General features: G+C 47.8%; 7 protein-coding genes across 7 annotated transcripts; 2 read left to right on the top strand and 5 right to left on the bottom strand.

Annotated features, from left to right (window-relative positions):
• Positions 1 to 51: 51 nt before the first annotated feature.
• Positions 52 to 2,658, bottom strand: N7508_000926 (beta-glucosidase; the record flags this gene model as incomplete). Its single annotated transcript, XM_058459011.1, has 7 exons — positions 52 to 1,345; positions 1,402 to 1,564; positions 1,612 to 1,861; positions 1,910 to 2,132; positions 2,184 to 2,236; positions 2,286 to 2,479; positions 2,535 to 2,658. The coding sequence occupies 7 exons, from the start codon at positions 2,656 to 2,658 to the stop codon at positions 52 to 54; spliced, it is 2,301 nt and encodes a 766-aa protein (XP_058325233.1).
• A 1,037-nt stretch (positions 2,659 to 3,695) lies between these two features.
• On the bottom strand, positions 3,696 to 4,036 carry N7508_000927 (uncharacterized protein; the record flags this gene model as incomplete). The annotated part of the gene is made up of 2 exons (XM_058459012.1): positions 3,696 to 3,889; positions 3,943 to 4,036. 2 exons carry the CDS (start codon positions 4,034 to 4,036, stop codon positions 3,696 to 3,698), a joined length of 288 nt encoding a protein of 95 aa, XP_058325234.1.
• Positions 4,037 to 4,281: 245 nt separating this feature from the next.
• N7508_000928 (uncharacterized protein) lies at positions 4,282 to 5,082 on the bottom strand (the record flags this gene model as incomplete). Its single annotated transcript, XM_058459013.1, has 1 exon — positions 4,282 to 5,082. One exon carries the CDS (start codon positions 5,080 to 5,082, stop codon positions 4,282 to 4,284), a length of 801 nt encoding a protein of 266 aa, XP_058325235.1.
• Positions 5,083 to 6,830: 1,748 nt separating this feature from the next.
• On the bottom strand, positions 6,831 to 10,870 carry N7508_000929 (protein kinase subdomain-containing protein; the record flags this gene model as incomplete). Its single annotated transcript, XM_058459014.1, has 6 exons — positions 6,831 to 8,776; positions 8,832 to 9,470; positions 9,535 to 9,675; positions 9,711 to 10,312; positions 10,356 to 10,598; positions 10,650 to 10,870. 6 exons carry the CDS (start codon positions 10,868 to 10,870, stop codon positions 6,831 to 6,833), a joined length of 3,792 nt encoding a protein of 1,263 aa, XP_058325236.1.
• Positions 10,871 to 12,880: 2,010 nt separating this feature from the next.
• N7508_000930 (anion exchange family protein) lies at positions 12,881 to 15,026 on the top strand (the record flags this gene model as incomplete). Its single annotated transcript, XM_058459015.1, has 7 exons — positions 12,881 to 13,107; positions 13,159 to 13,514; positions 13,579 to 13,754; positions 13,830 to 14,033; positions 14,096 to 14,239; positions 14,299 to 14,722; positions 14,782 to 15,026. The coding sequence occupies 7 exons, from the start codon at positions 12,881 to 12,883 to the stop codon at positions 15,024 to 15,026; spliced, it is 1,776 nt and encodes a 591-aa protein (XP_058325237.1).
• Positions 15,027 to 17,372: 2,346 nt separating this feature from the next.
• Positions 17,373 to 18,126, bottom strand: N7508_000931 (uncharacterized protein; the record flags this gene model as incomplete). The annotated part of the gene is made up of 5 exons (XM_058459016.1): positions 17,373 to 17,387; positions 17,429 to 17,554; positions 17,617 to 17,742; positions 17,797 to 17,922; positions 18,085 to 18,126. 5 exons carry the CDS (start codon positions 18,124 to 18,126, stop codon positions 17,373 to 17,375), a joined length of 435 nt encoding a protein of 144 aa, XP_058325238.1.
• A 2,484-nt stretch (positions 18,127 to 20,610) lies between these two features.
• N7508_000932 (uncharacterized protein) lies at positions 20,611 to 21,337 on the top strand (the record flags this gene model as incomplete). The annotated part of the gene is made up of 2 exons (XM_058459017.1): positions 20,611 to 20,754; positions 21,119 to 21,337. 2 exons carry the CDS (start codon positions 20,611 to 20,613, stop codon positions 21,335 to 21,337), a joined length of 363 nt encoding a protein of 120 aa, XP_058325239.1.
• Between the last annotated feature and the right edge of the window lie 1,035 nt (positions 21,338 to 22,372).

A 22,372-nucleotide genomic window follows, 5' to 3' on the forward strand; every position in this document is an offset into this window, starting at 1 on the left:
TGTTGAAATATCATTACTGTAGTTCGATCACCTTTCAGTCTTCGTCAATCATTAGAAAGTAAAGGTACTCCCAAGTGGCAAGTTCCGACTCGAATGTCCCACCCAAATCTTGTACTGCCCCTTTTGAAGAGCCCACTGCTGCGCAGTGATATCCCAGCTACTCAGGTCTCTCCTTGTCAGCGAGAACGTAACCTTTGCACTCTTTCCCTTGTTCAAAGACACCTTCTCGAATCCACGCAGTTGGCGCACAGGACCGTTCGGGATGCCAACGTACAACTGTGCCACCTCGTCGCCATTCGCCGAGCCGGAGTTTTGCACAGTAGCCGAAACCTTCACGAGCTCATCCCACAGGTGTGGATTGCCGCCTTCCACGATCTTGGCTGCGGGTGGATACGTTGACCAGGGTGTGCTCTTCTTCTGTAATTGAAGACCAGAGTATTTGAAGGTTGTATACGACAGTCCGTATCCGAATTCAAATCTAGGGACAATTCCCTGTGCGTCGAATGCGCGATAATCGATGAACTCTCCTTCGCTAAAGTCTGATTGCGGATACTGCCAGTACTCTCCTTCCGGCTCGGAAGGGTGCAACAGTGATCCGTAGTCGCTTGCCTGCTTGGCGACGGTGTATGGTAGTCTGCCAGATGGGTTGGCATGGCCATAGAGGAGGTCAACAATTGCGCGGCCGGCATCCTGGCCAGGCAAGTGGGCGAACATGACTGCCGTGATATTATCCTTTTCAATCCAGTCATCGACCACTCGGATACCCGCATTGTGAATAACGACTACAGTGTTAGAACACTTGCTCGCCACATTGGTGATCAAAGTATCACTGTAATCATCACTCAGCCCGGGACGATCAAAGCCCTCGCTGGCATAGCTGTTGACAAACACCAGACAGACGTCCGAGGTGGGATCCACATCCGGGTCTTGGGAATCAAAGTTCCACATTACAGAGCTACCGTCGGAGTAAGCCTGGTGTTGAATGGCATCGATGGGACTATCCACGTAGGCAGCTGAGTTGGCACCTGAGCCTCCTGCAACGTACAAAGTGCTATTCTGCGTCGCAGGAGTGCCCTGAGTCCAGCCGAGCGAGACATCTAAGAAGTCTGGCCCTTTGGCATCGTACCCGAATACCGACACCAGATCAGGCTTCTTCAATGGCAGCGCGTTGTTTGTGTTTTTGACCAGAACGTGTCCTTCAAGGGCTCCCTGGAGCAAGATGTTCTTTGAATCTGCGGATTTCCCGACCACCTTCACATGCGGGGCGCTCACGTCTGAGGGCATTCCGATGCCTGGATTTGGGATACCTGTGTCTTGATTGAACTGGTACCAAGTCGCTATGATACTATCACCTCGCGATTAGCAATTCATTTCGTCAAAATTGATAGCCAGACTGCATACCGAGTAGCCATGTCATCCAGCCTGGAGGCCTCCATGGATCCATTGGCGATTGCAGTTGTCAAATTGCCACCCCATAATGCTGAGGAAGGCATCACCATGTCCAAACCGGCATTAGCTGCTGCGATACCGGCATGCTGAGCACCCCAGTCAGTGACCACATAGCCTGATCATGTTAGTCGAGTCATAAATGAGTGTTGCAGAAAGACCCACCCTGGAATCCTAGTTCAGTCTTGAGAAGACCATTGAGAGTCTTGCTGTTCTGACAGCCGTAAGAGTTGTTGATGCGTTGGTAAGAGCACATAATTGATGCACTACCAGCTAGCACAGCATCCTGGAAGGGCCACAGGTACAGTTCATGCATGGTCTTGTCATCGATGTTGGAGGATACTGCAGCCACAGCTTCACCCTGTGAATTTTGCCCTGGGTTCCGATTTGTCTCTTGCTCATTTGCGATGTAATGCTGGTGACTGTTAGCTTACGCTGTACCAGATGAAGGCACCTCGTCTACCTTGGTAGAGGCTCCCACTCCTGCCGACTGTATACCATCGACTGTCTCATACACAAGTGCACCGGTCAGATAAGGGTCGGTCGAAAAGCCTTCCCAGTTTCGTCCGCTTTCAACAACGCGGCCAATAGGGCCGACAACAGGTCCAAGCAGAAGGTTCACGCCTTTTCTGCGGAACTCGGCGCCCATGTGAGCTGCTCTTTGTTTGGCCAACTTCTTATTCCAGCTGTGAGGTATGGTCAGTGTGATGCAACCTCAAGTAAGGGAAGGTCCTTACCTAGCTCCGACGTGTATCCCACTCGGCCAGCTACTGACAAAGTCGGTCCCTCTCTGTTGGACCTTAGATGAAGAAACTTCAAGCTTGGTGCTTGGTACTCACCAATCCATTGCCAGCGTCAGACACGCAGAATCCAGGGAACCCGAGGTGCTCAACCGAACCGATGTTGCCCGAACACCCATTGTCGACTGAAATTCCCGCAGTCAAGTTCACCTTTTCCTCCGGGGTGAGCTTGCCTACAAACTCTTTGGCTTTTTGATAAGCTGAGGCCCATGATCCAGAGCCAGTACCCTCCGCTGACAGGCTGGGTTAGTATAGATGCACATGCTCGGGGACCAGGACGTGACATACGAGATGGGTAGACCGGCGGAGATTGACCATAAAAGAAAGAGTCACTTGTGATATTCTCAGCTTGTGTAACAGAGCTTAGGAAAAGGCCAAGCAGAAGGCTCAGGGCACAAGCTTTGTGCACCATATTTGCCGGTGAAGATGTCGCAGGACACTATATTGATCAGGGGCAAATCTCTCAGCTTTATAGTCAGACCCCAGCGGTGGTCCCGAAGAGCTCCCGAGCGCTGAAGCAAGAGACCCAGAACCCCGTCATAGCATTGGGCACGCAGTTTGGCAGTATTCTACCGGAATATTATCGGCCGATCATATACTAGCTTCCCCAAAAGAGAGGGGTACGGCTAGTTCAAGGTGATATACAAATTCAAGACTTGCATGGATATCTTCAAGTGAGCGAGGGCCAGTGCATCGTACACCGAAACGCGTGCCAGTCGCGCGCACTTGCGCATTCCATCGAAAACATGCCATCGTCGGTATGTCAAATGCCGATCCCCAGGACAGGGTGCTGTCCGTCGCATGATAGAGTATCAGTTTAATGTAGCAGTGAGGCACAGAAAGGCCAAAGCAAAGAGTATAAAGTGTTAACAGCATCACTTCATCGTCGGCAACAGCCGCACCCCCGCATTTCCACTTCCCCACAAATGGGGAAGTACTGGGGAAGTACTTCGATGTACCTGAATAGCCTGGGAGTGGCGGGCAATGAGACTGGATTTGCCGTAATATCCGATCACAGTCTATGTGGGGTCAGACAATCCTTGTATAAGAGCCTGAGTATACCCCTCAAGTCCGCGTGGGCCTATTCCCAGTGACAGAAGTACTTTGAAATCAAATCAAACGAAATACAACTAAATTCGAAATTGCCTTTCACGTTTTACAATTATCATCGATTTGCGGATAGAAAATGCTGGGGGCTGGTAATCAAAGATGTTTGCTAACCCAATTGCGTGGGAGAAAGAGGAAAGTGGTGGCGTTTCGATTGGGTTGACCTGGTCAATTAAGTTATCGACAAATGCTTATGATAGATTGCCTGCTTGTTACCCTCACAGGACCAAAGGTGGATACCGTAGTACTTCATCGTTCTAGTTCGCACGACATATCTTCAGTCTTGTTCTGATATCCTACCTTGCCACTAGTCTCAACTTAAGACAAACCGCATCAATAGAATCAATGATGCCTCCTTCGAATGTATTGTTGCTGCGTATGAATCAGTGGCTCGTCAGAGGTTCCTCCTAGACCCCAGGCCGCGTAGAGAGCAGCGCATGTCTTCTTGGTAGAGGCGCTCATGTAGGACACAGGTTCTGTAACACCATAGACAAGAATATCACTGTTGCTGCTAGCATCGACATAGTGCTCGGTAACTGCTCGCTTTGGGCTGATCAAAATCTCGTTTATCTCGACCTCGGCAATGTACCCAGCTGTTGCCGTGCACTTGCCCGGCTTCGCCGTGAGTTCAGCCGGCCACCGACGAATGCACAGTCAGGGCCATGGCATCCTGCCTTGGCCATCTTGAAGGATCGCCCGTAGCTAGTCACACTGACAGTGACCTTGTTCCCGGGAACCCCTGCCTTAGTTATCGTTGCTAATGACAGCCTAGTCTCTGTCAGCTTGACTTGACTACGTAGATAGTTACCGTTTTTAATAGAATCATATCAAATAGGGTGCATGCACAAAATAGATAAAAGGTGAAACCCAGATAGTGTTGCAGCGGGAGCAGCTAATCATGTATCAGTGAACTATTGCAGGAACCTGGTCACATAAGAAAGAAACTCAACGCCCCAGAAAGTGCTAGCAAGCAGGATATACCAGCCACAGCCAGTTTTTGTGCGACATTGTTTTTATCCGGGCAATCGGCTGCCTGGCCAAAAGTGATATTGCAATGCCAGGCTTTGAGAGAGGCCTCCATGCTTGCGACAGTGGCATTGCCAATTTGGGACCGACAAGGATTTGTTGTAGGAGTCGGGGAGGCCGCCACTACAGCGCATGTATGATTGGTGTACTGACCGCCAGACCAACCCTCACCGGGGATATACATAGTTCTGTCGGACACATTGATTGCCACGCCGGATTGCCCGAGGCATGTCCTATTGGCTGTAGCAGCAATGGGGTCTAGCTTTGGGGCGGAATTCTTGGTGGTGAACCAGGTCGCTTTGGTGGTCGTGTTGTAGACCACCTTGCTGCCATATTGTGTTGAGTCCTCGGCGCAACTATCCCAGCTCAGGGTCCAGAGTACCTTCCAAAAACTCTCCCTGCGGAGGGATCTCGAGTATTTGTATGCAAAATAGGTGTCCTGGTCAGTCCAGTTAACCCATCTAAGTTCATGCCGCACTGGGAGGGCCTCATCCCCATTCTCATCCCATAAAAGGTACTCAAGTGAAGGGTTTAGGTATCTTGCGCGCTCGGAATTCCTGAAAGCGAAGACAATAGGGAACGAGTCGTTAGGCGCATATGTGTCGTTTTGTGGGAAAACCAGATTCACTTCTAGTATATCAGAGACGGCGAACACGGTCCCTATACCGGCAACGAGCAACCATATCGCCCTAGGAAAGTGCATGCTAAGGGCGAGTCAGGCCTTCGAGTGTGACCTGAGTCGAAAAGATGGAAGTGAGAGAGATTCGCAAATATTGCGAGACAATCGTTGTGTAGGACAGGGTGGACCCAAATCTATAGTGAACAAGGAAGGCAAGATGAAAAGAAAATATTAGGTGCTATGCGCTAAGATAGACTACGGAAGCAATCAAATAGTGGCAGAGGTTCAAAGGACATGTGAGACCATTAATCCTTGCCCGCATAAGGTGGCGCCTTGGCAGCTCATGGCCCAATTTACAATAGGGCCCAAGACCCTGGAGGTGTCCTCTATAGGAAACACCGAAAAGAGCGCATTCGCGGTTGCCCCCTGCCAAGGCCTTGGCTTTGCGTTCCGTGTAAGTGAGTGAGCCGTTGATATTTGGGAAGTGATTCCAGAATACAGAGCTGACTGAGACGGAATATGGATAGCCTAGAAGTGGTTATTGACCCATTGATATTTGAGAGCTGACTTCGGAATGTAGCCTAACTCAACCACGCTGGTAAATTGCTGGTGTTGGCAATACGACAAGTCTAGGAAAACTTTGGCTGTAAGAACCGAGAACCTCTCATGGTAGTTGGTTATTGACGTCCTTGTTGCTAGCATGCCGTGTTAAATATGTTATGTCCAATTTTTAGCTCGTCGTAAACCTTTCTTACTACCTTGGTATAGTTTTCCTATTAGGTTTCGTTTCCCTAAACTATTATGCGAATGCAAAGGCCTGATATTGTTGTTTTTTACTTGATTTTCTCATGTATATAACTTACCGGCCGACATTATCGTCTGCCAGGATGCCTCTGGACGCCAGGGCCAGGCTCCACATCGTTCACAAATTACAGATAATTCTCCGAGCAAGATAACCCTTTTGCAATAACTCAACGCTGAAAGGAAAGCGCAAGATGCTCAACGATGAATCGGCACAATCGATGATAGAAATCTGGTGTCGGAGCGCGTTAATATCGTTGCGAAAAAGACAGAATATGTACTAAGATCTTCTATATTATAGGTGAATACGGTCAGATACCAAGACCAGAATGTACAACTTTGGTGTAGGAAACGTCAAGGTTGGCTTAGGGCGAGGGCAACGGGATGAGAGAGAATCGGAGTGTGCAATGACACCGGAAGAGAGAGAAGACGAAACATCTTGTAGGCACACGATCGGGCTGGGCGAAAAGGGAGGGGACTTGAATTTGGCTATAGAGGGGAACCATTTTCGGCGTCGTTTTGGTCGCCAGTGGAAACAAGGGGAACAACTGTTGAAGTCAAGCGCCAACATCATGACTGGGGGATGACTAACAGTGCTGGGCACCTGAACAGCATTCTGGTGGTGTTCTAGGGCCTTGGGCGGTCAAGCGGCGTGCTTGACGTCTAAAGTTACTTACTGGTGGAAAGGCGGCCGTTTCTGGCATCGAAAGCGGTCATTTTCGGCGTCAATTCTATCTAGGTGTAAACAGACGAACGGCGTTGTGATCGTCGAAAGTGCCTACCAGCTCCACCAGATTTTCGTGAAATGCAGCTTGAAGTCTAAAGGCGCTAGCAAGCTTCTTACCGGGGATATTCTTTTGATCAAGACAGTTGAGTATCCAAAGTAGTTGCGGGGGCTTAGCCAGCCATCCGCAACCTGCATGATTGACCATTCAATTCAAAGAATACTTCTGGGAGGGATGCCCAACAGAGCCGCACATACGGAAGCAGTGTTGGGTTCCTCCTGTCCCGTAAGGGGTATAACCCAATTGCTATCGATCATGCTTAAGCCATCCGGTGAGTCTATTCACAGCCCGCCGTCCTCTGTTGAAATTGAGATGTGCGGCCTTCCGACTGCCAGGGAGTTCTCGCTGGTACATCTCCTCTGCCTTTCCTAGCTTCCCCTGATTAGAGTAGAGAAGACCCAGATTGTTGACTGTATTAAGAGTCGACGTGTGATCTGGACCCAGGGTCCTTTTGTATCCTGCCAGTGCCCGCTGGTACATCTCCTCTGCCTTTTCTAGCCTCCCCTGATCAGAGTAGAGATTCCCAAGGTTGTTGGCTGTATTAAGAGTCGACGTGTGGTCTGGACCTAGGGCTTTCTCGCGTCCTGCCAGTGCCCGCTGGTACATCGCCTCTGCCTTCTCTAGCTTTCCCTGGTCAGAGTAAAGACTTCCAAGGTTATTGACTGTATCGAGAGTCGACGTGTGATCTAGACCGCGAGCCTTCTCCTTGCCTGCTAGAGCTCGTTGGTACATCTCCTCTGCCTCCTTTAGCTTCTCTTGACCAGAGTAGAGATTCCCAAGGTTGTTGACTGTATTGAGAGTCGACGTGTGATCTGCACCGAGGGCCCTTTCATATCCTGCTAGTGCCCGCTGGTACATCTCCTCTGCTTTCTTCGACTTCCCCTGATCAGAGTAGAGATTCCCAAGGTTGTTGACTGTATTAAGAGTCGACGTGTGATCTGCACCGAGGGCCCTTTCGTATCCTACTAGTGCCCGCTGGTACATCTCCTCTGCCTTCTTCGACTTCCCCTGATCAGAGTAGAGATTCCCAAGGTTATTGACTATATTAAGAGTCGATGTGTGATCTGGACCTAGGGCCTTTTCGCGTCCTGCCAGTGCCCGCTGGTACATCGCCTCTGCCTTCTCTAGCTTCCCCTGATCAGAGTAAAGAAGACCAAGGTTGTTGACTATACCAAGACTCGACGTGTGATCTGGACCTAGGACCTTCTCCTTGCCTACCAGCGCCCGCTGGTACATCTCCTCTGCCTCCCTTAACTTTCCCTGATTAGAGTAGAGATTCCCCAGGTTGTTGACTGTATTAAGAGTCGATGTGTGATCTGGACCCAGAGCATTCTCGCGTCCTACTAGTGCCCGCTGGTACAGCTTCTCTGCCTTCTTCATCTTCCCCTGATCAGAGTAGAGATTCCCAAGCTTATTTACTGTATCCAGGGTCGACGTGTGATCTGGACCTAGGGCCTTCTCCTTGCCTGCCAGTGCTCGTTGGTACATCTCCTCTGCTATATCTAGCTTTCCCTGGTCTTTGTAGAGATTTCCCAGACCATGAAAAGCCCCACGAACCCTAGTATCGTCTCCCAACCAATCTCCACCAAGCACATAATTGGCGTGCGGAATAAGCCGTCGCTGAAGTTCCGTGTAATTTCTCTCACTGACATTAGGCACAAGATATCCAACAGAAATCAAAGCCAGTTCTTTGAGCTGGAGGGAACTCGGATTCTTGTCAGTTCTGGGTATGTGAAGACACCAGTCCTGTACCACTGGATGCATTGTGTAGCTTCCTTCCTGCTGCTTAAGTTCAAGAAAAGAGAATTCGATCAGAACGCGTACTGTGGTCGAAAATGCAAGAAAGCTTGCAGCGCTTTCATAAAGCCACAATGGAACGTCTGACGCATTACAGCCACTGTGAATCAATTCGTACCAGATGTCTTGGTTGTTAAAGTGGGCAAGAAGCAATAGCAGCTGGGCTGCGTTTGAGTCACGCTTTTGAATCTCGTGATATGAGAGCAGCCACGTCTGTAGTATGTTGCCTTGTTTGTACTGTGGTCCAGGTTTTGATTGCAATTGTAAGTTGGACCAAGACTCTTGGTAGAGCTGCAAGTACCTAGCGACGCTGGTTCCAGTTTTACGTATATAGGACCCGGCAATAACAATGGCTAGTGGCAGCCCATCCAGACGACTGGCAAGGGCAAGGGTTCCTATGTATATAAGTATCACCAAGAAGATCTATATGTATATCAATTGTCCCCATACCTGGGTTGCTCCCAAGCTCACCGACAGCAGTATTCGCTAATAGACGGCTGCTTCGTAGGAGTAGTTGGATCGCATCCTCGTGGTTAAGCCTATGTATTGGAATAGACTCCCCTAGCTCAGTCAATGTTTCGAGCCGAGACGTGATCAAAATAGAGCCATGATCGGCCCCAGGGAAGAATCGCTGAATATCGTATGTTTGACCAACAGCGCTATTGTCGGGAGAGTATTGATCGATGTTGTCAAAAATGATTAGCCAGCGCGAGTTTCTCTCCAACGCTAGCCACCGCAAAACAGTCCTAGCTCGTTGCTCTGCCTCTTCGTCATTGATCGCATCGGGAATTTGGCACTGGCCCGGTAGTCGGGGCAAGACTGAGCTTAAAGATTGCACAAGAGTGGCTCGATCCTTGCCACTCAACCAAAATATAGCAGTGAAATCACGTTTATGGTGCCGTGCGAAACGAATGGCTAGCTGTGTCTTTCCCATTCCCCCAAGCCCATGAATGATAGCAACTTTCTGTAGCTCAGATTTAGATGGCTCTAAAGACTGCCACAGCTGTTCTAGCTCTTTTTGCCGTCCCAAGAAGTTTGTTTCAATCACCGGCATAGCAGCAAGGTCGAATGGTACGTGAAAACGATGAACTACATAACCAAAGGACAGATTAATGATAAATTCGAGGAATTAAGCATACCATGACTAGCTCACGATCTTCGTACCTGACTGCCACTGTCTTTGATTGGCGCGTAGGGTATGTTTCTGTACGTTTTAGCAAGGAACAAGCTGGTTGGAGGTAATGCACAAATGCACATACGTGTATAATATTGACGAAAGAAATCTCAGTCTTGTCTGCAAAAATCAGCTAAACGATCCACTCCACTAACTAAAGTCTTCAAGATACACACTTTCTTTGAGTTTCAAGTTTTCAATGCAGTCCCGCACCCGGAACTTCTGTGCCATGTGCGTGAGATAGCCTTCTGTCGCCGCCTCTATCGCTCCCTTCTTCCTGTACTCGTCAAGCCCAATCTCTTGTAGTCCCTGCTCGACATTCAACCTGAAGTACCGTTTCTCGTCGAAATGCTTTGCCCATCTCGCTATGAACCTCCGCTCTGTGTTCTCTGTCTCGGTTGCAATCTGCACCACTGTCTTCCCGAGGAACTTGAATATATTGTCCTCGAACGGCTTCTTGCCTGGGTTTCCTGTCCCGATCGATATGAAGCACTTCACCTGCGGCTTAAGCTCTCCCGTCTCAGGGCACCATATGTTCGACGCCTCGCCTTCAACTTCGTCCACTGGGTTGTTCGCGCCTAGTCCACCATCAGCAAACGATCGGTCCCCGATGCTGATCGGTTCAAAAAAGGTTGTGGCTGCAGATGTCGCAAGGGCAGCTTGGCATATCGTCGTGCGGATATTTGGCTCGTGAGAGAGGCTATAACTTCGGAGGCGAACAATGTCCTTTGTATGGCGGTCGGCGGTACAAACGAAACTGGATTCGTTAGAGATATCACCCTGGTCGGCAATGAACTTACGTTCTACATCCCCGTGCAGTGCCATCATTAAATAGATCCTGCTTACAAGCACCACTGTTCTCAATAACCTTTTGGATCGCGCTTTCCAGCGTCGCCGAGTCGAACCGGGCCGTGATACTACCCTTAAAATTGATAGGGACTGAGCGCAGCTTCTCCCCGAACACTGTTGCTGCAAGATTGCTGTATGCGTCAATACACTGATCGACATCCATCTCGAGCCGGCCGAGCATGATCGCGATGAGGCTAACTGATAGTTAGTGTGTCAAATCAGATGTGGCAGGCGCGTCCACTTACCCACCAGTGCTTGTGCCTCCAATAAGGTCGAACACTTCGCACGGCTTCACTGGCAGGAGTTGCGTCTGCTCCCGCGCATGGTTCAGTCGGTCCATGATGCTTTTCAGGATGTAGAGTGATGAAAGGCCTCGCACCCCTCCGCCATCCAGGGACAGTAGGCATAAGCCAGTAGTGTCCAGCGGACTCGGCTCCCTGCCATGAACATGTGCTTCTTGCTGCATCACCGGGTCCTCTCTTCAGTCCGAGAATCCCGCTTTCAATACTAAATTACAGGCCCAAGAAAAAAGCACAACCAGATGGTTATCAGTCCGCTGGCCCGAGGATGGGCAGTCCAGCTGAAGATGCCTGGGTGGGGCAAGTGTGACGCCTGTGACCAACGCATCTCTTCCCAGATACATCACATCACTTAGCGCCATTTTGCTCCACTCCCAACGACAAAAGTTCATCTGAGCACATTACGTTGACAAGAACGACCATCTTCTGTTGATATCTGTCTACAGTCATTCTTTAGATCGGCATGACAGATACACTTTTCGTCACTCTTTTCTGGCCCGATCGCTAAGGTCTTAGCAGAGATCAGTCATTGAGCGCCCCTTGTCCAGCATTTCTTTCACACCGGAATATCTTCGTGGACGACCAACCACCCATACTAGCGCTATAAGGGACCATGGCTCCCAACCTAGCCAAATGTACGCTCGAGTTGATTCATGATATGATAAGCGGTGGTGAACTAACCGCCTCCTAGATAGCCGAAGCTGCTGGCCGAAGCAAGCGCGCAGTCACTAGGATCCGATCTAACTTGCACATGTTCGGTAGCATCAAAGCCCCCATCAAAGCTAAATGGCCACGAATCATCACGCCACTTATGCTAGAAGCACTGAGTGACCGTCTACTTGAAAAGCCGGCGTTATCCTTTGTGAGTTAGAAATCTTCTTGCTGGATAAATTTGACGTATCCATACCAAAGTCCACGGTCAGCGATGCCCTATATCGCAAAAGGGTGGTCGAAAGAGACAGCTCAACAAAACGCGGTAAAGTGGAAGGCGGATTTACGAGACGATTGATTACTGTCATCTTATTTTTGAGTTTTGCTTTTCCTGATGCCTCTTACCATGTCAAAAGTCTTCTACCATCCACCAATACAAGGTATCAAGGCGCCCAGGTTCAATTTTGACGTTTCTATACTGTCGCAAGTCCAACCTAAACTTTCGTTATTTATTTCAACTCGCCTGCGATAGATCCTAGCAATATCCCGACTTCCTACCAAGCTCTGTGGGACACTTGATATCCGGGTATCAGCCGATAAATAGACCTATCAGCTCGCTGCTTGGCCAGTCTCTAGTACATCATAGAAAGCTAGAATTATCGATACTGGGGGCTTCTAAGAGGCAGCTTGGCTCGGCGTTGTCGTCAGAATCCGGTTATTTTCTACGCCTAACCATCCCTAGGAAGGAATAATGTTACCAGTGCAGGCAAAACTTCGTTCAAGGTATTTGCGAATCATTTCATACTAGAGGCAGCGACTTGTCATACTTTGTGGTGACTTTCGGTTCAAGACTGTTTGAAGCGCATACTACTGCGTCGATACGCAGGCAGATACCATCATGTAGGCCGAAAGAGGCCAGTGTTGAGGCTTGACGAATAGTGAAATCTACATTCTCGAATAATTACGATAACTTTGTCACGACCGGGTGGTGCACGATCGGATGCATCGTCAGTGAGTCGCGACTGGTCGTTACCTAACGGGATCAGTTACAGTTGCCCCGTCCCGTGCCCACAAATTCTGCCCGGGCAGAATGAGATGACTCAGCCGATTCCAAAAGAATCCAGGCTTGGCACGACCTCACGGTGACGTGATGATGGGCTTTTGTTTCGGCTCCTTCATAGGAAACGGATATGTGTTTGCTGTCGCGAAGGCCAAAAAGATCAAATGAAGTACTGGCCAGCGAGCTAAATTGGAGGATACATCGAGCGGTGTTGGCCTATATAGATAGGAGAGATATCTATCTAGCAAAAGGGCTTGGAATGTTAGGTAGGCGTGACGCAAGTTTTAAAACCTAAGACTCGGATGGATTTGGTTAGGGCATGTTTGGTTGGGGCCATTAGATTAACAACTAGCACACTGCTCCTGCTGGAATCTATTTATTATATCGCCGTCCCCCCTACTCATTGCCACCGTCCTTCCCTTTCTTCCACCCTCTTTTTCAGAGCATCCGTGAGCAGCTGTCTACAATGTCGACATCCGAGCATCCTGAGGCGCCTTCAGCTCTGCCAAAAGTTAATTCAGCTGAGTCCTATACTTACGACAACCTCACGGGGTGGAAGAGCGTACGTATCCTTCGCATCGGAAGGGGGATGTATCACGATGTCCGGAGGCGTCTTCCCTATTACTGGAGTGATATCCGCGATGCGTGGACGTATAGAACTGTCGCCAGTATCATTCGCATGTACTTTGTGAAGTGGGTTACTATAACCCGGGACCAAACTCAAGGCTAATACATGTTCTCTAGTATTCTCCCGGCTATAGCGTATACACTGGATATGTACCGAAGAACTGGGCAATTTTATGGTATTAACGAAGCGCTCTTCTCATCCGCCCTGGCAGCGATGGTATTCAGCATCCTTGCAGTGCAGCCTCTAACCATCGTCGGTATCACGGGGTTGATCTCTCTGTTCAACTACACCATATATGACATTATCAAGATCTATGAGCCCTCTATCTACCCCCAATTTATGTGTTGGGTGGGTATCTGGGGCGCCATATTCCACTGGATTGTTGCTTTGTGCAACATATGCGACTACATGCGCTACGTCACGGATTTCTCGAGTGAAGCATTCGGCTTCTATGTCGGAACGATTTATATTAGTTAGTTTTGCTTGCTTAAATCTACCTCAACGTCAAGAAGAACGATAACTAACCGGGAGTCTAGGCAAGGGTGTGCAGGAACTAATCAGCGAGTTCACTAGCAACAGTTATACCGCTGGCTTTATGAGTTGCATGATCGCAATACTCTATTTCTTGACAATCTACAGCCTGGAGACTATTGGATCGAGTACCATCTGGAGACCTGCTTTCCGGGGTTTGCTGGCGGATTATGCATACGTGGTATGTGGAGTCTAAATACGCCCGGCTACTGTTCGGAATCGTTAACGCTCTTTCCTCTTTTTTTCTTCTCATTAGGTAGGGACAATTTTCTGGGTGGGGTTTTCGCACATCCCTGGTCCGCTCAAAGCAGCAGATATATCCCGTGTCCCTATCAGCAAAGCCTTTTTCCCGACACAGCCGCGAGGCTGGCTGATTCACTTTTGGGAACTGGACGCCAAATGGATTTTTGTGGCGCTGCCGTTTGGATTTCTGGTCATGCTGCTCTTCTACTATGATCATGTATGAGACCCTATCCGGGGAATGGAGTCTCACTTCGAGCTACGGTGCTAACTTATAGCTAGAACGTCAGTAGCCTGACGGCACAAGCGCGGCAATTTCCATTGAAGAAGCCTGCTGGATTCCATTGGGACTTTTTCCTTCTCGGATGCACCACCTTTATTTCGGGCATTATTGGTATTCCTTTTCCTAACGGATTGGTACCGCAGGTATGAAAGCCAAATTGAGTTTTCAATCTTGTTTTCAAGGTATTAATAACCCGTGCTAGGCACCCGTACACACAGATTCATTGACCATCTATGAAACGGATCTCCACATTGTGTCAACTGAGGAAGGAGAGGGGGCCGAGATCCGCCGTTCGATAGTCAAGGCAACTGCAGTGGTAGAACAACGCATATCGCATTTCGTCATGGGGCTGGCTATTATTGGCACTATGACGGGCCCCCTCCTAATCGTTCTCCATACTATGCCTGCTGCGGTATTCGCAGGAGTTTTTTTCATTGTGGGATGGGGCTCTATTGGATCTAGCGGCATCATGCAAAAAGCGGTTTACCTCATTCGGGAGGACCGTTTTGTGCAACGTGACGAACCTCTTCTGAAAGTGCAGAACCGCAAGATCCTACTGTGGATTGCGTGCCAGCTCATTGGGGTTGCAGCCTGCGTCGCCATCTCCGAGACAATCGCTGCTATTGGTATCATCTTTTCTCCTGTTCAGCTTCACAAAAGCGACTAACAATTTTTCATTAACCAGGTTTCCCTGTGTTGATCATCGCTCTAATACCATTTCGGGTGTGGATCATTCCTAAATGGTTTTCTGGGGATGAAATAGGTGTACTGGACGATATGACGGCCGACAATAAAGCCGTTCTAGCCAGTCTCGGCGGATCACCGAAATTCCCCGGAGAGGAGCGTCTGCGGGACTACGGAATTGAGCGCCGGTACTCGGAGCAGAAGAGGGGAATCAGCAGACAAAGAGCTGGCAGTGTACATCGCTAAGGCCGTGTCAATGACCCTAGTACTGAGGAATCACTGATCCACACACGTGACCAAAGTCTTTTCGAATGGATGTTAGTATTATCACGGTGCTTCAAGTACAGCCTGAGGCCAGCAGGCTGAGCCATTTGCTCCAAACTTCGTGGGATATTTGCATAAAAATAGCACATTATTCTATACTGGTATGGCTTACTGTTATTTCACTGTAGCAGCTTGACTCGAACAATAGAGCACCGATCATCTATTCTATCTATGCACCCCCATCAGGAAAGTACTGGTGTGCCAAGCCTCGTGCACTGATTTGTCATGTCTTTGAAGGTATACAGGCCGGTGAAATCGGGATGCAAATCAAAGGAGATCTGGAACTGCGACCAAAGCTTTCTGTTAACCATGGCATACCGGCTTAAAGAATCGCCACTATTCGGTGCCGAGGTCTTAATGCATTATTTGCAATCTATGATACTATACCTACAGGAAGCTTTTTAGTGTGAGGAGATCCGTATATGAAACCCCGGATTTTGAGAATTGAAAGCCAAAAGAAGTGGTGGAATATTACCGATAGGTATTTGTAGCGTTAAAGCCGATGTTGTTGCCAAAGATATTGGACGTATTGGGTGAAGCTATTAATATCCCTATCCGTTCTAGTCCACACCGCCTTCATAATATCGATAGGGGACTTGGAAGAAGTAAGCAAATTGATATTTAGACTGATTCGGCATTTGACATAGATATAGCCAATCTAGCCTTGCGTCTGGCCGGCATTTTCACATCACTTATGATACACACTTGGAAATTGCTTTTGAACCCACCCAATAAGATCCAGCGCTCTAAGGCGGATAAAGTTGTTGCTATTGAGATGTTTCATGTCAAGGCATTCGAAGAAATATCCAAGTTGAACAAAAGCTGTAACTCACGGCATTACAAATGGTGCCGAAAAGTGTTCTGACTGTTGCAGACCCCACCACTGTCCGGGTATTTCATGTTTGACCATGAAATTACGGGATGGATCGGAACCTCAATACAGCCTTTTGAGCCCTATATGCCAAGATAGTGTGGAAGTTGAGATTGTTGAACTAGAAAGAAGCGCGGGTCTCTAGGTAATATGAATGGAACGTGAAGCTTAGCGGAGAATGAGATGGACTGTCCATAGTCTCGATTCTTAAACTCCTGAGTCTGCCACCTTCAGATTCTAGCTTTGTCAATGGCAGTATTGTTAATGGACTGTACTGAATGGGGGCGAACGTGGTGAATGAACGCTGGTAATGTAAATTCGATTGAATTTGCCAGACTAAATTTGTTCTAGAAAGGCTAGTCGAACAATGTCGGTGTCAGTGAGAGAGGCGCAGTGTTTATTGGATGTCTAGAACCGTGTTCAATAGCTCCATCGGCATCTTGAATGGCGGTTCGTGCTCTTGCGGAAGACCATCTCTATTTCTCATATTCACCGTAGGCCGAATTTGCATTCCAGAGTGGAAGGATGATCACGGTATGGGGCCCGCACTCAAGTACTCTCAATAAAAAAGCAGAGAGTTAAAAATTCAGCTAAAAAAACATCATGCGTTGATGATGTGCTGTGTCTTTGCTATACTTGCAGTAGAAAAAGTCATCAAAATCAACCCGTGCATATAAATATTGGTTTGGAGACTTTGTGGCCGACAGTCATGCTGGATTGTACCCGCGGTTGGCCTGTTGTGCCAGGTACCCTTTAGTCTCGCTAGAACCAATCTTTCACATCCCTAGCTTCACGCTGCTGAACCTTATTTCTTTCCTGTGTATTTGCAGCCAACTAATGTTGCCTTTACTAGAATCTCTCCTGGTGGTATAGACACTATGATATACTCTGAAAAATAGGGTGGTGATTGCCTATTTTTAAGTTAGAATAATCAAAAGCCTAGACCCTGTTGGGAAGCCTTCAATATTAAACTAAGCGTTATCCAGGACAACCATCTGAAATATAGCAACCAAGGATCAAGAGCCAGGTTCTGTGTGCGTTGAGCAGGAACAACCTTCGAGAGAGCATTAAAGCTACAAATTCTTGAGACTAATTCTCTTCTACAAATACTGCATGGAAACGGACAAATCTTTGCAATGAGTTATACACGATCTGTTTCATTTAAAAGAACAAGAACAGCACGGGAAAAACCCTTCTGAGGGGAAAAAACCCGTATCAATGACCAAACGACCTGACTTCTCTCTTCAGCCATACTGTATGAGGCAGTATTTGGTTCCGCCATCATGTAGATAACACTTTGATTAATAAAAACAGTGCCTTGTGTCGACAGGCCAGATAAGGCATTCTCTAGGATATTGAGACTGAGGAAGATCCGCTTATTAGTCACTAGAGATACACTATTCGTAAGACAACTGTTAGCATATTCTATTAATTCTCTGAAAACTTCACGTACCTTTCCGTTAGACCCAGGAGGGCCATTCGAAGAGCACTCTAAACCAGCGCAGCAGAGAATCCCTGGATGGATGGATTCATTGCAGACCTCGCCCTTGGCTGAGCACTGCGGTGGAGGAGACACACACTATTTTGATGAGTTAGCTTTTTTCTTCTTTTTCCTTCTAGCTAGATTAAGTCATCACGCACTGTTCCATTAGACCCGGGTGGGCCAGTTGAAGAACAATCTAGGCCATCGCAGCAGAGAATCCCTGGATGGATGGATTCATTGCAGACCTCGCCCTTGGCTGAGCACTGCGGTGGAGGAGACACGCACTGTTTTTGGTGTTATGAGTTAGCTTGATTTTGTTAGATCGAGTCATCACGCACGGTTCCATTCGATCCCGGAGGGCCATTCGACGAGCACTCTAGCCCAGCGCAACAGAGAATCCCTGGAAAGATGGATTCATTGCAGACATCGCCCTTGGCTGAGCACTGTGGTGGAGGAGGCACACACTATTTTGATTAGTTAGCTTTTTTCCTCTAGCTAGATAGAGTCATCACGCACTGTTCCATTAGACCCGGGTGGGCCAGTTGAAGAACAATCTAGGCCAGCGCAACAGATTATACCTGGATGGATCGACTCATTGCAGACATAGCCCGTAGGTGAGCACTGACCCTCTGGAGGACAAGGTCTTCCATGATGAGACCATTTCCCATGTTGCGACCATCCCGCTGGGCCACTGTTACCTGAATATCCAGCCCACGCGAAAGCGGAAAAGAACAGGGAGATTAGTAAGAAGTTCATGGTGACCATTACTATATGTCCGGTTGTCCGGGCAATTAGGTGTTGGGATTAGATACGGGCCTATGTGCAATGAGATTGTGATTTCGACGGGTAGTATGAAAACCATCCAACTTACAGAAATTGTTGCAATGATGTGCCCCGACTGAGATTGACTTTTCCTCTGTTAAAAAACAGGATGTAATAGGCGGATGCTCAGCCTTTTATTTTTCTTTAAAAGAGCGGTGATGGTCTAGATTGAACATGCTGATTGAATCGTTAGTTAAATCCGGCTTCAAGTCTAATTTTTGTCTTGCCACTCAATGTAATGACAAATGAAAGTCATTGACACAAACAATTGTTAAATGTGGGTTGTCCTTCCAATTTCAGTCCAAAGTCTCGTATACAAAAGTATTCCATCAGAATAGGTGACGTGGTCAAGAATATCTAGCCCAAAGAGAACATCAGACAAACCAGACAATTGTGCGACATTACAAAAACGGATTGAAGACAGATGAAGTACACAACAAATGTAGCCTAATCACTGGAAGTCTAGATCTTTTATTATATCATGTTTGCAAAAGTCGTGGTGTAATTTCGTATCCCAGAATCCTTTTCCCCACAATCTCTTTTCTCGGGGATCTTACCCTGACGTTAGTAATAAGTTCACCAAGGTTAGCTGGACGGTCATGGTCATGCTGAAGTCAGAGATCCGAGAACTGGCGACCATAGGCATTTAATAATAGCGGAACGAACTAAGCAATTCATTGGAAGATGGAGAGCGGACCCAGCCGGTCCGTGCTTTATGCAAGGATCACAGTGCAGGGAGAAATTCGGCCGAAATTCAAATGTCCTAGTTACCCTACGGCAGTTCGCCAACATTCCTTAATCAAGAGCACGTACGTGATGGGATGATCGAGAAGTCTATAGATACGTCCTCTATCCCTAGCGAATTAATTAATTGGCTCTTATTATTGATACTGAAATTGTTGCGTCCATTACTTAGAATCCAGAGCGCACTTGTTAGGATAGGTAGGTATCCATAACTGGTTGTACGGATAGAGATGTTGGAAAAATGTACGCCTTGTACATATCACACGAGGGATAAAAGAATAAGCCGAATCTCACAATTCTGCATCGGGCAAGATACCGATTGGCTGGTAAATTTGCCGTTAGCTGGCAACCATACTTAGGCGCAAGCCAAAATTTCTTAAACTAAAGCCAAAAGGATATAATTTGCTACCCCAGGTCGTATGCTATTCAACAGCCACGGAATGTACTGCGGTGGGTCAAATATTTAGCTACACCAATCACCTCTGCCTTTTTGCTCATGGCGCGCTTGAAATATTGCTGACACCCTCAATTGATACATTCCAAATAAAGCATTTGAAAATCCTACTAAAGCAAAATTTATCTAACCGTCAGCTATGTCGAGAACATTGAGAAGTTATCGCACGTTTGATAGGGCTAGTTTTGAACAATGTGAACTCACTTAGATAAAACGAAGTCCAATCGAATAGCCTTCCAACTCATGCCAATTGGTCCAGAGTCATACAATAGTGTCCAAGCTATTGCACAGTACCTTAATTTGGACGAACATTTATTAGATATTCTAGGGAGCTGTTGGCTGTGTTACATGGTCGCGTCAATAGTCACTGCGCATTAGCAGGCGATGGTCAGGCGTCATTATTGATTGTTAGATTTCAATCCCACAGCGCGTTTTACTGTGGTCCCTTACATATCCCATTCCATTGAACTGTGGAATTCAAACGCACAGCATCGGTTAGAAATGCCGGTTGCCTTTCCTGGCTCCTGTTAGCAAGAATTCAAGCAGATTCATAATGAAATCCTCTACCCTCTGGTATAAATGCAGGCTGATATCGCACCCGTAGAGACCCAGACAGACGTTTTTAAGACTTCCTGAACTCATTTCAGCCAGCCGTGCTCTTGCAATTCTTAGTAGCGACTACGAAAACTTGTGAGTCCATCCAAAAGTCACTTAGACGGCTTGATATTTAACCATGCGCAAGTTTTGAATACAATATGTTGTTTAAACTCGCAACTGTTCTCTCACTCACGAGCCTGGTATCTCTCTCAAGCGCCGCAGAGTGTTGGAATCGTGACTACCCCATCACCCGTGCGGATTATGACACTCTGTACAATTGGGGACCTCAGTGGTGCAGCAATATTTTTACAACGACAACTCCACCAGGTGACTGGTGGAAATATCCGACGGCACCCACGGTTGCCTATGCTGGGAAGATCGGTAACTTCCAGAATCAAACGCAGTGTCTGACAGCATGGGATGATATTATGACAAGTTGCTATGCAAGTGGACATGGTGGCGGGGGATGGACCGACTCTTGGCAGCCGTCAGAGGGTGCCATCCAGGGGGTGAGCCTAGAAATCATTTTCGGTCCATGGCCCACGCCAATTTCATCGCCGACTTCAACGCCGACTTCAACATCGACTTCAACATCAAGTTCAACTTCAACTCGAACAAGAACGCGAACGTCAACATGGACATCATCACCAACGCCAAAGTGAACCCCATAGTAGCACAGGTATCTTTGATGAAATAGGGGGGATTTTCCCCACCTCTTAGGTGGTTTTCCCCCATTATCATGATGGACCCGCAGTGGATGCCTATGTGGCCTGCTTTGTTCTAAATGACTGAGTATGCATGTTATGTCTTACCTTAGGCGGGATAGTTTGCTTTTTTGTTTCGTCTGATTCTTTGACTTGCAATTTAATCAAGGAATTTTCATCAAAATTTGTATAACGACGTTCGTCACCTGAACATAGAGGCAAGTGTGCAAGAAACTACGGAGATGGCCACTGTCATACGTTGAAGAATGGCTTGCATGTACACAAGGCTCATAGCGTCTTTAAGACGAGGGATCGGAGAAAATAGCTAATGCCAAACAGGCTGCGTGTAGTCTCGTATCGATCCTGCCTTGGACGCTCGCTGCGTACTTTCAACGTTGGCCGCAACTCAACCTTAAGGCTCACCGTATGCTTGCCTTGATTGCCACCGCCTCCTTCGCCTATTATTTGATCGACCAGGCATCGATCAGACTACTGCTGGGTTCTACTGGGCCGGGACATGTCTGCACGCCATGTGGTTTCACAGGTCGTAACGCATAACCTCTCGAAGGACCCTCGCGTGGTCTTTGACCGACTCTATGGAACGGGGAGGGGGAGGGAGGAGAGGTCAACCGGGGCAGTATGTACATCTTGGGATGTCCGCTTGGGCGCGCGGTCCTGCTTGCAGATCACGCATTATTGGCCTGTGACTTTCTGACTCAAAAGGAAAAAAAAGGAATAATTCTTCTATAGAAGATGATTAAAGATTACCTCATATTTCTCCTGATTTGATGTCTGTTTTACTGACACGATAATAAGTGGAGCGAGATATTTCCTGTGGGCTGCCTTAGTTGCTCACCACAGCTTACTATACAGACAGCAAAACGAGTATAACCTGATTGTGGGGTGATCAACCTCGCAGTGCCAATAGCAGTCGAATCCTACTTGACCAATTGGAATTCTAGACTCTAAAGCCTTGATGAGCATAAAACTCTTCATTATTTTGACAACATTTAAACATCCTGAATGTGCTTAATGTGAAAGAAAAACCAGCGGCGTTGAGTAGCCGCATCAAATGGCATGACTTTTGTCGAGGTATCGGCCTATAAAAGGGACATATAACTTCGAGCTAGGCCAGAAATTTTAAGCGCAGAATGACAGATGTGGGCCCCACACAGTTTTCGGACAATGTGACCATCTGCTAAATCACGTCAAACCACTAAGGATGATCATAGTTCTTTGCGTTATGTCGTATTTCCGCCATGGCGCCATGGCGACTGGTTCTGGTCAATCTGGGTTTGTGGAGATCTATGTATCATCTGAGCAGTGAACTAGCAAGTCAACGTGCATCCTCTAACATGTGTGGCTTGCAACTATTCTGCATCTGATTGGCGGGTAGGTCAAACCCTTGAGCTGCCCCACCCCACCATTTGATCTGCGGCTCCCGTGCGGCTCCCGAGCAATTTTTTCAACCACATAGCTCAACTGACGTCCAACATAGCTGAGAACCGACCAGTCATCGTAGCGTACACACAACAGTCTTCTTACCAATTTATACTCTTTGTCGGTCCAGGCTCGAGCCCAGGTGGCCGGAAG

Source organism: Penicillium antarcticum (genome assembly GCF_028974205.1).
Source record: "Penicillium antarcticum strain IBT 31339 chromosome Unknown utg000001l_segment0_segment0, whole genome shotgun sequence".
In the NCBI taxonomy this organism is placed as follows: Eukaryota; Fungi; Ascomycota; class Eurotiomycetes; order Eurotiales; family Aspergillaceae; genus Penicillium; species Penicillium antarcticum.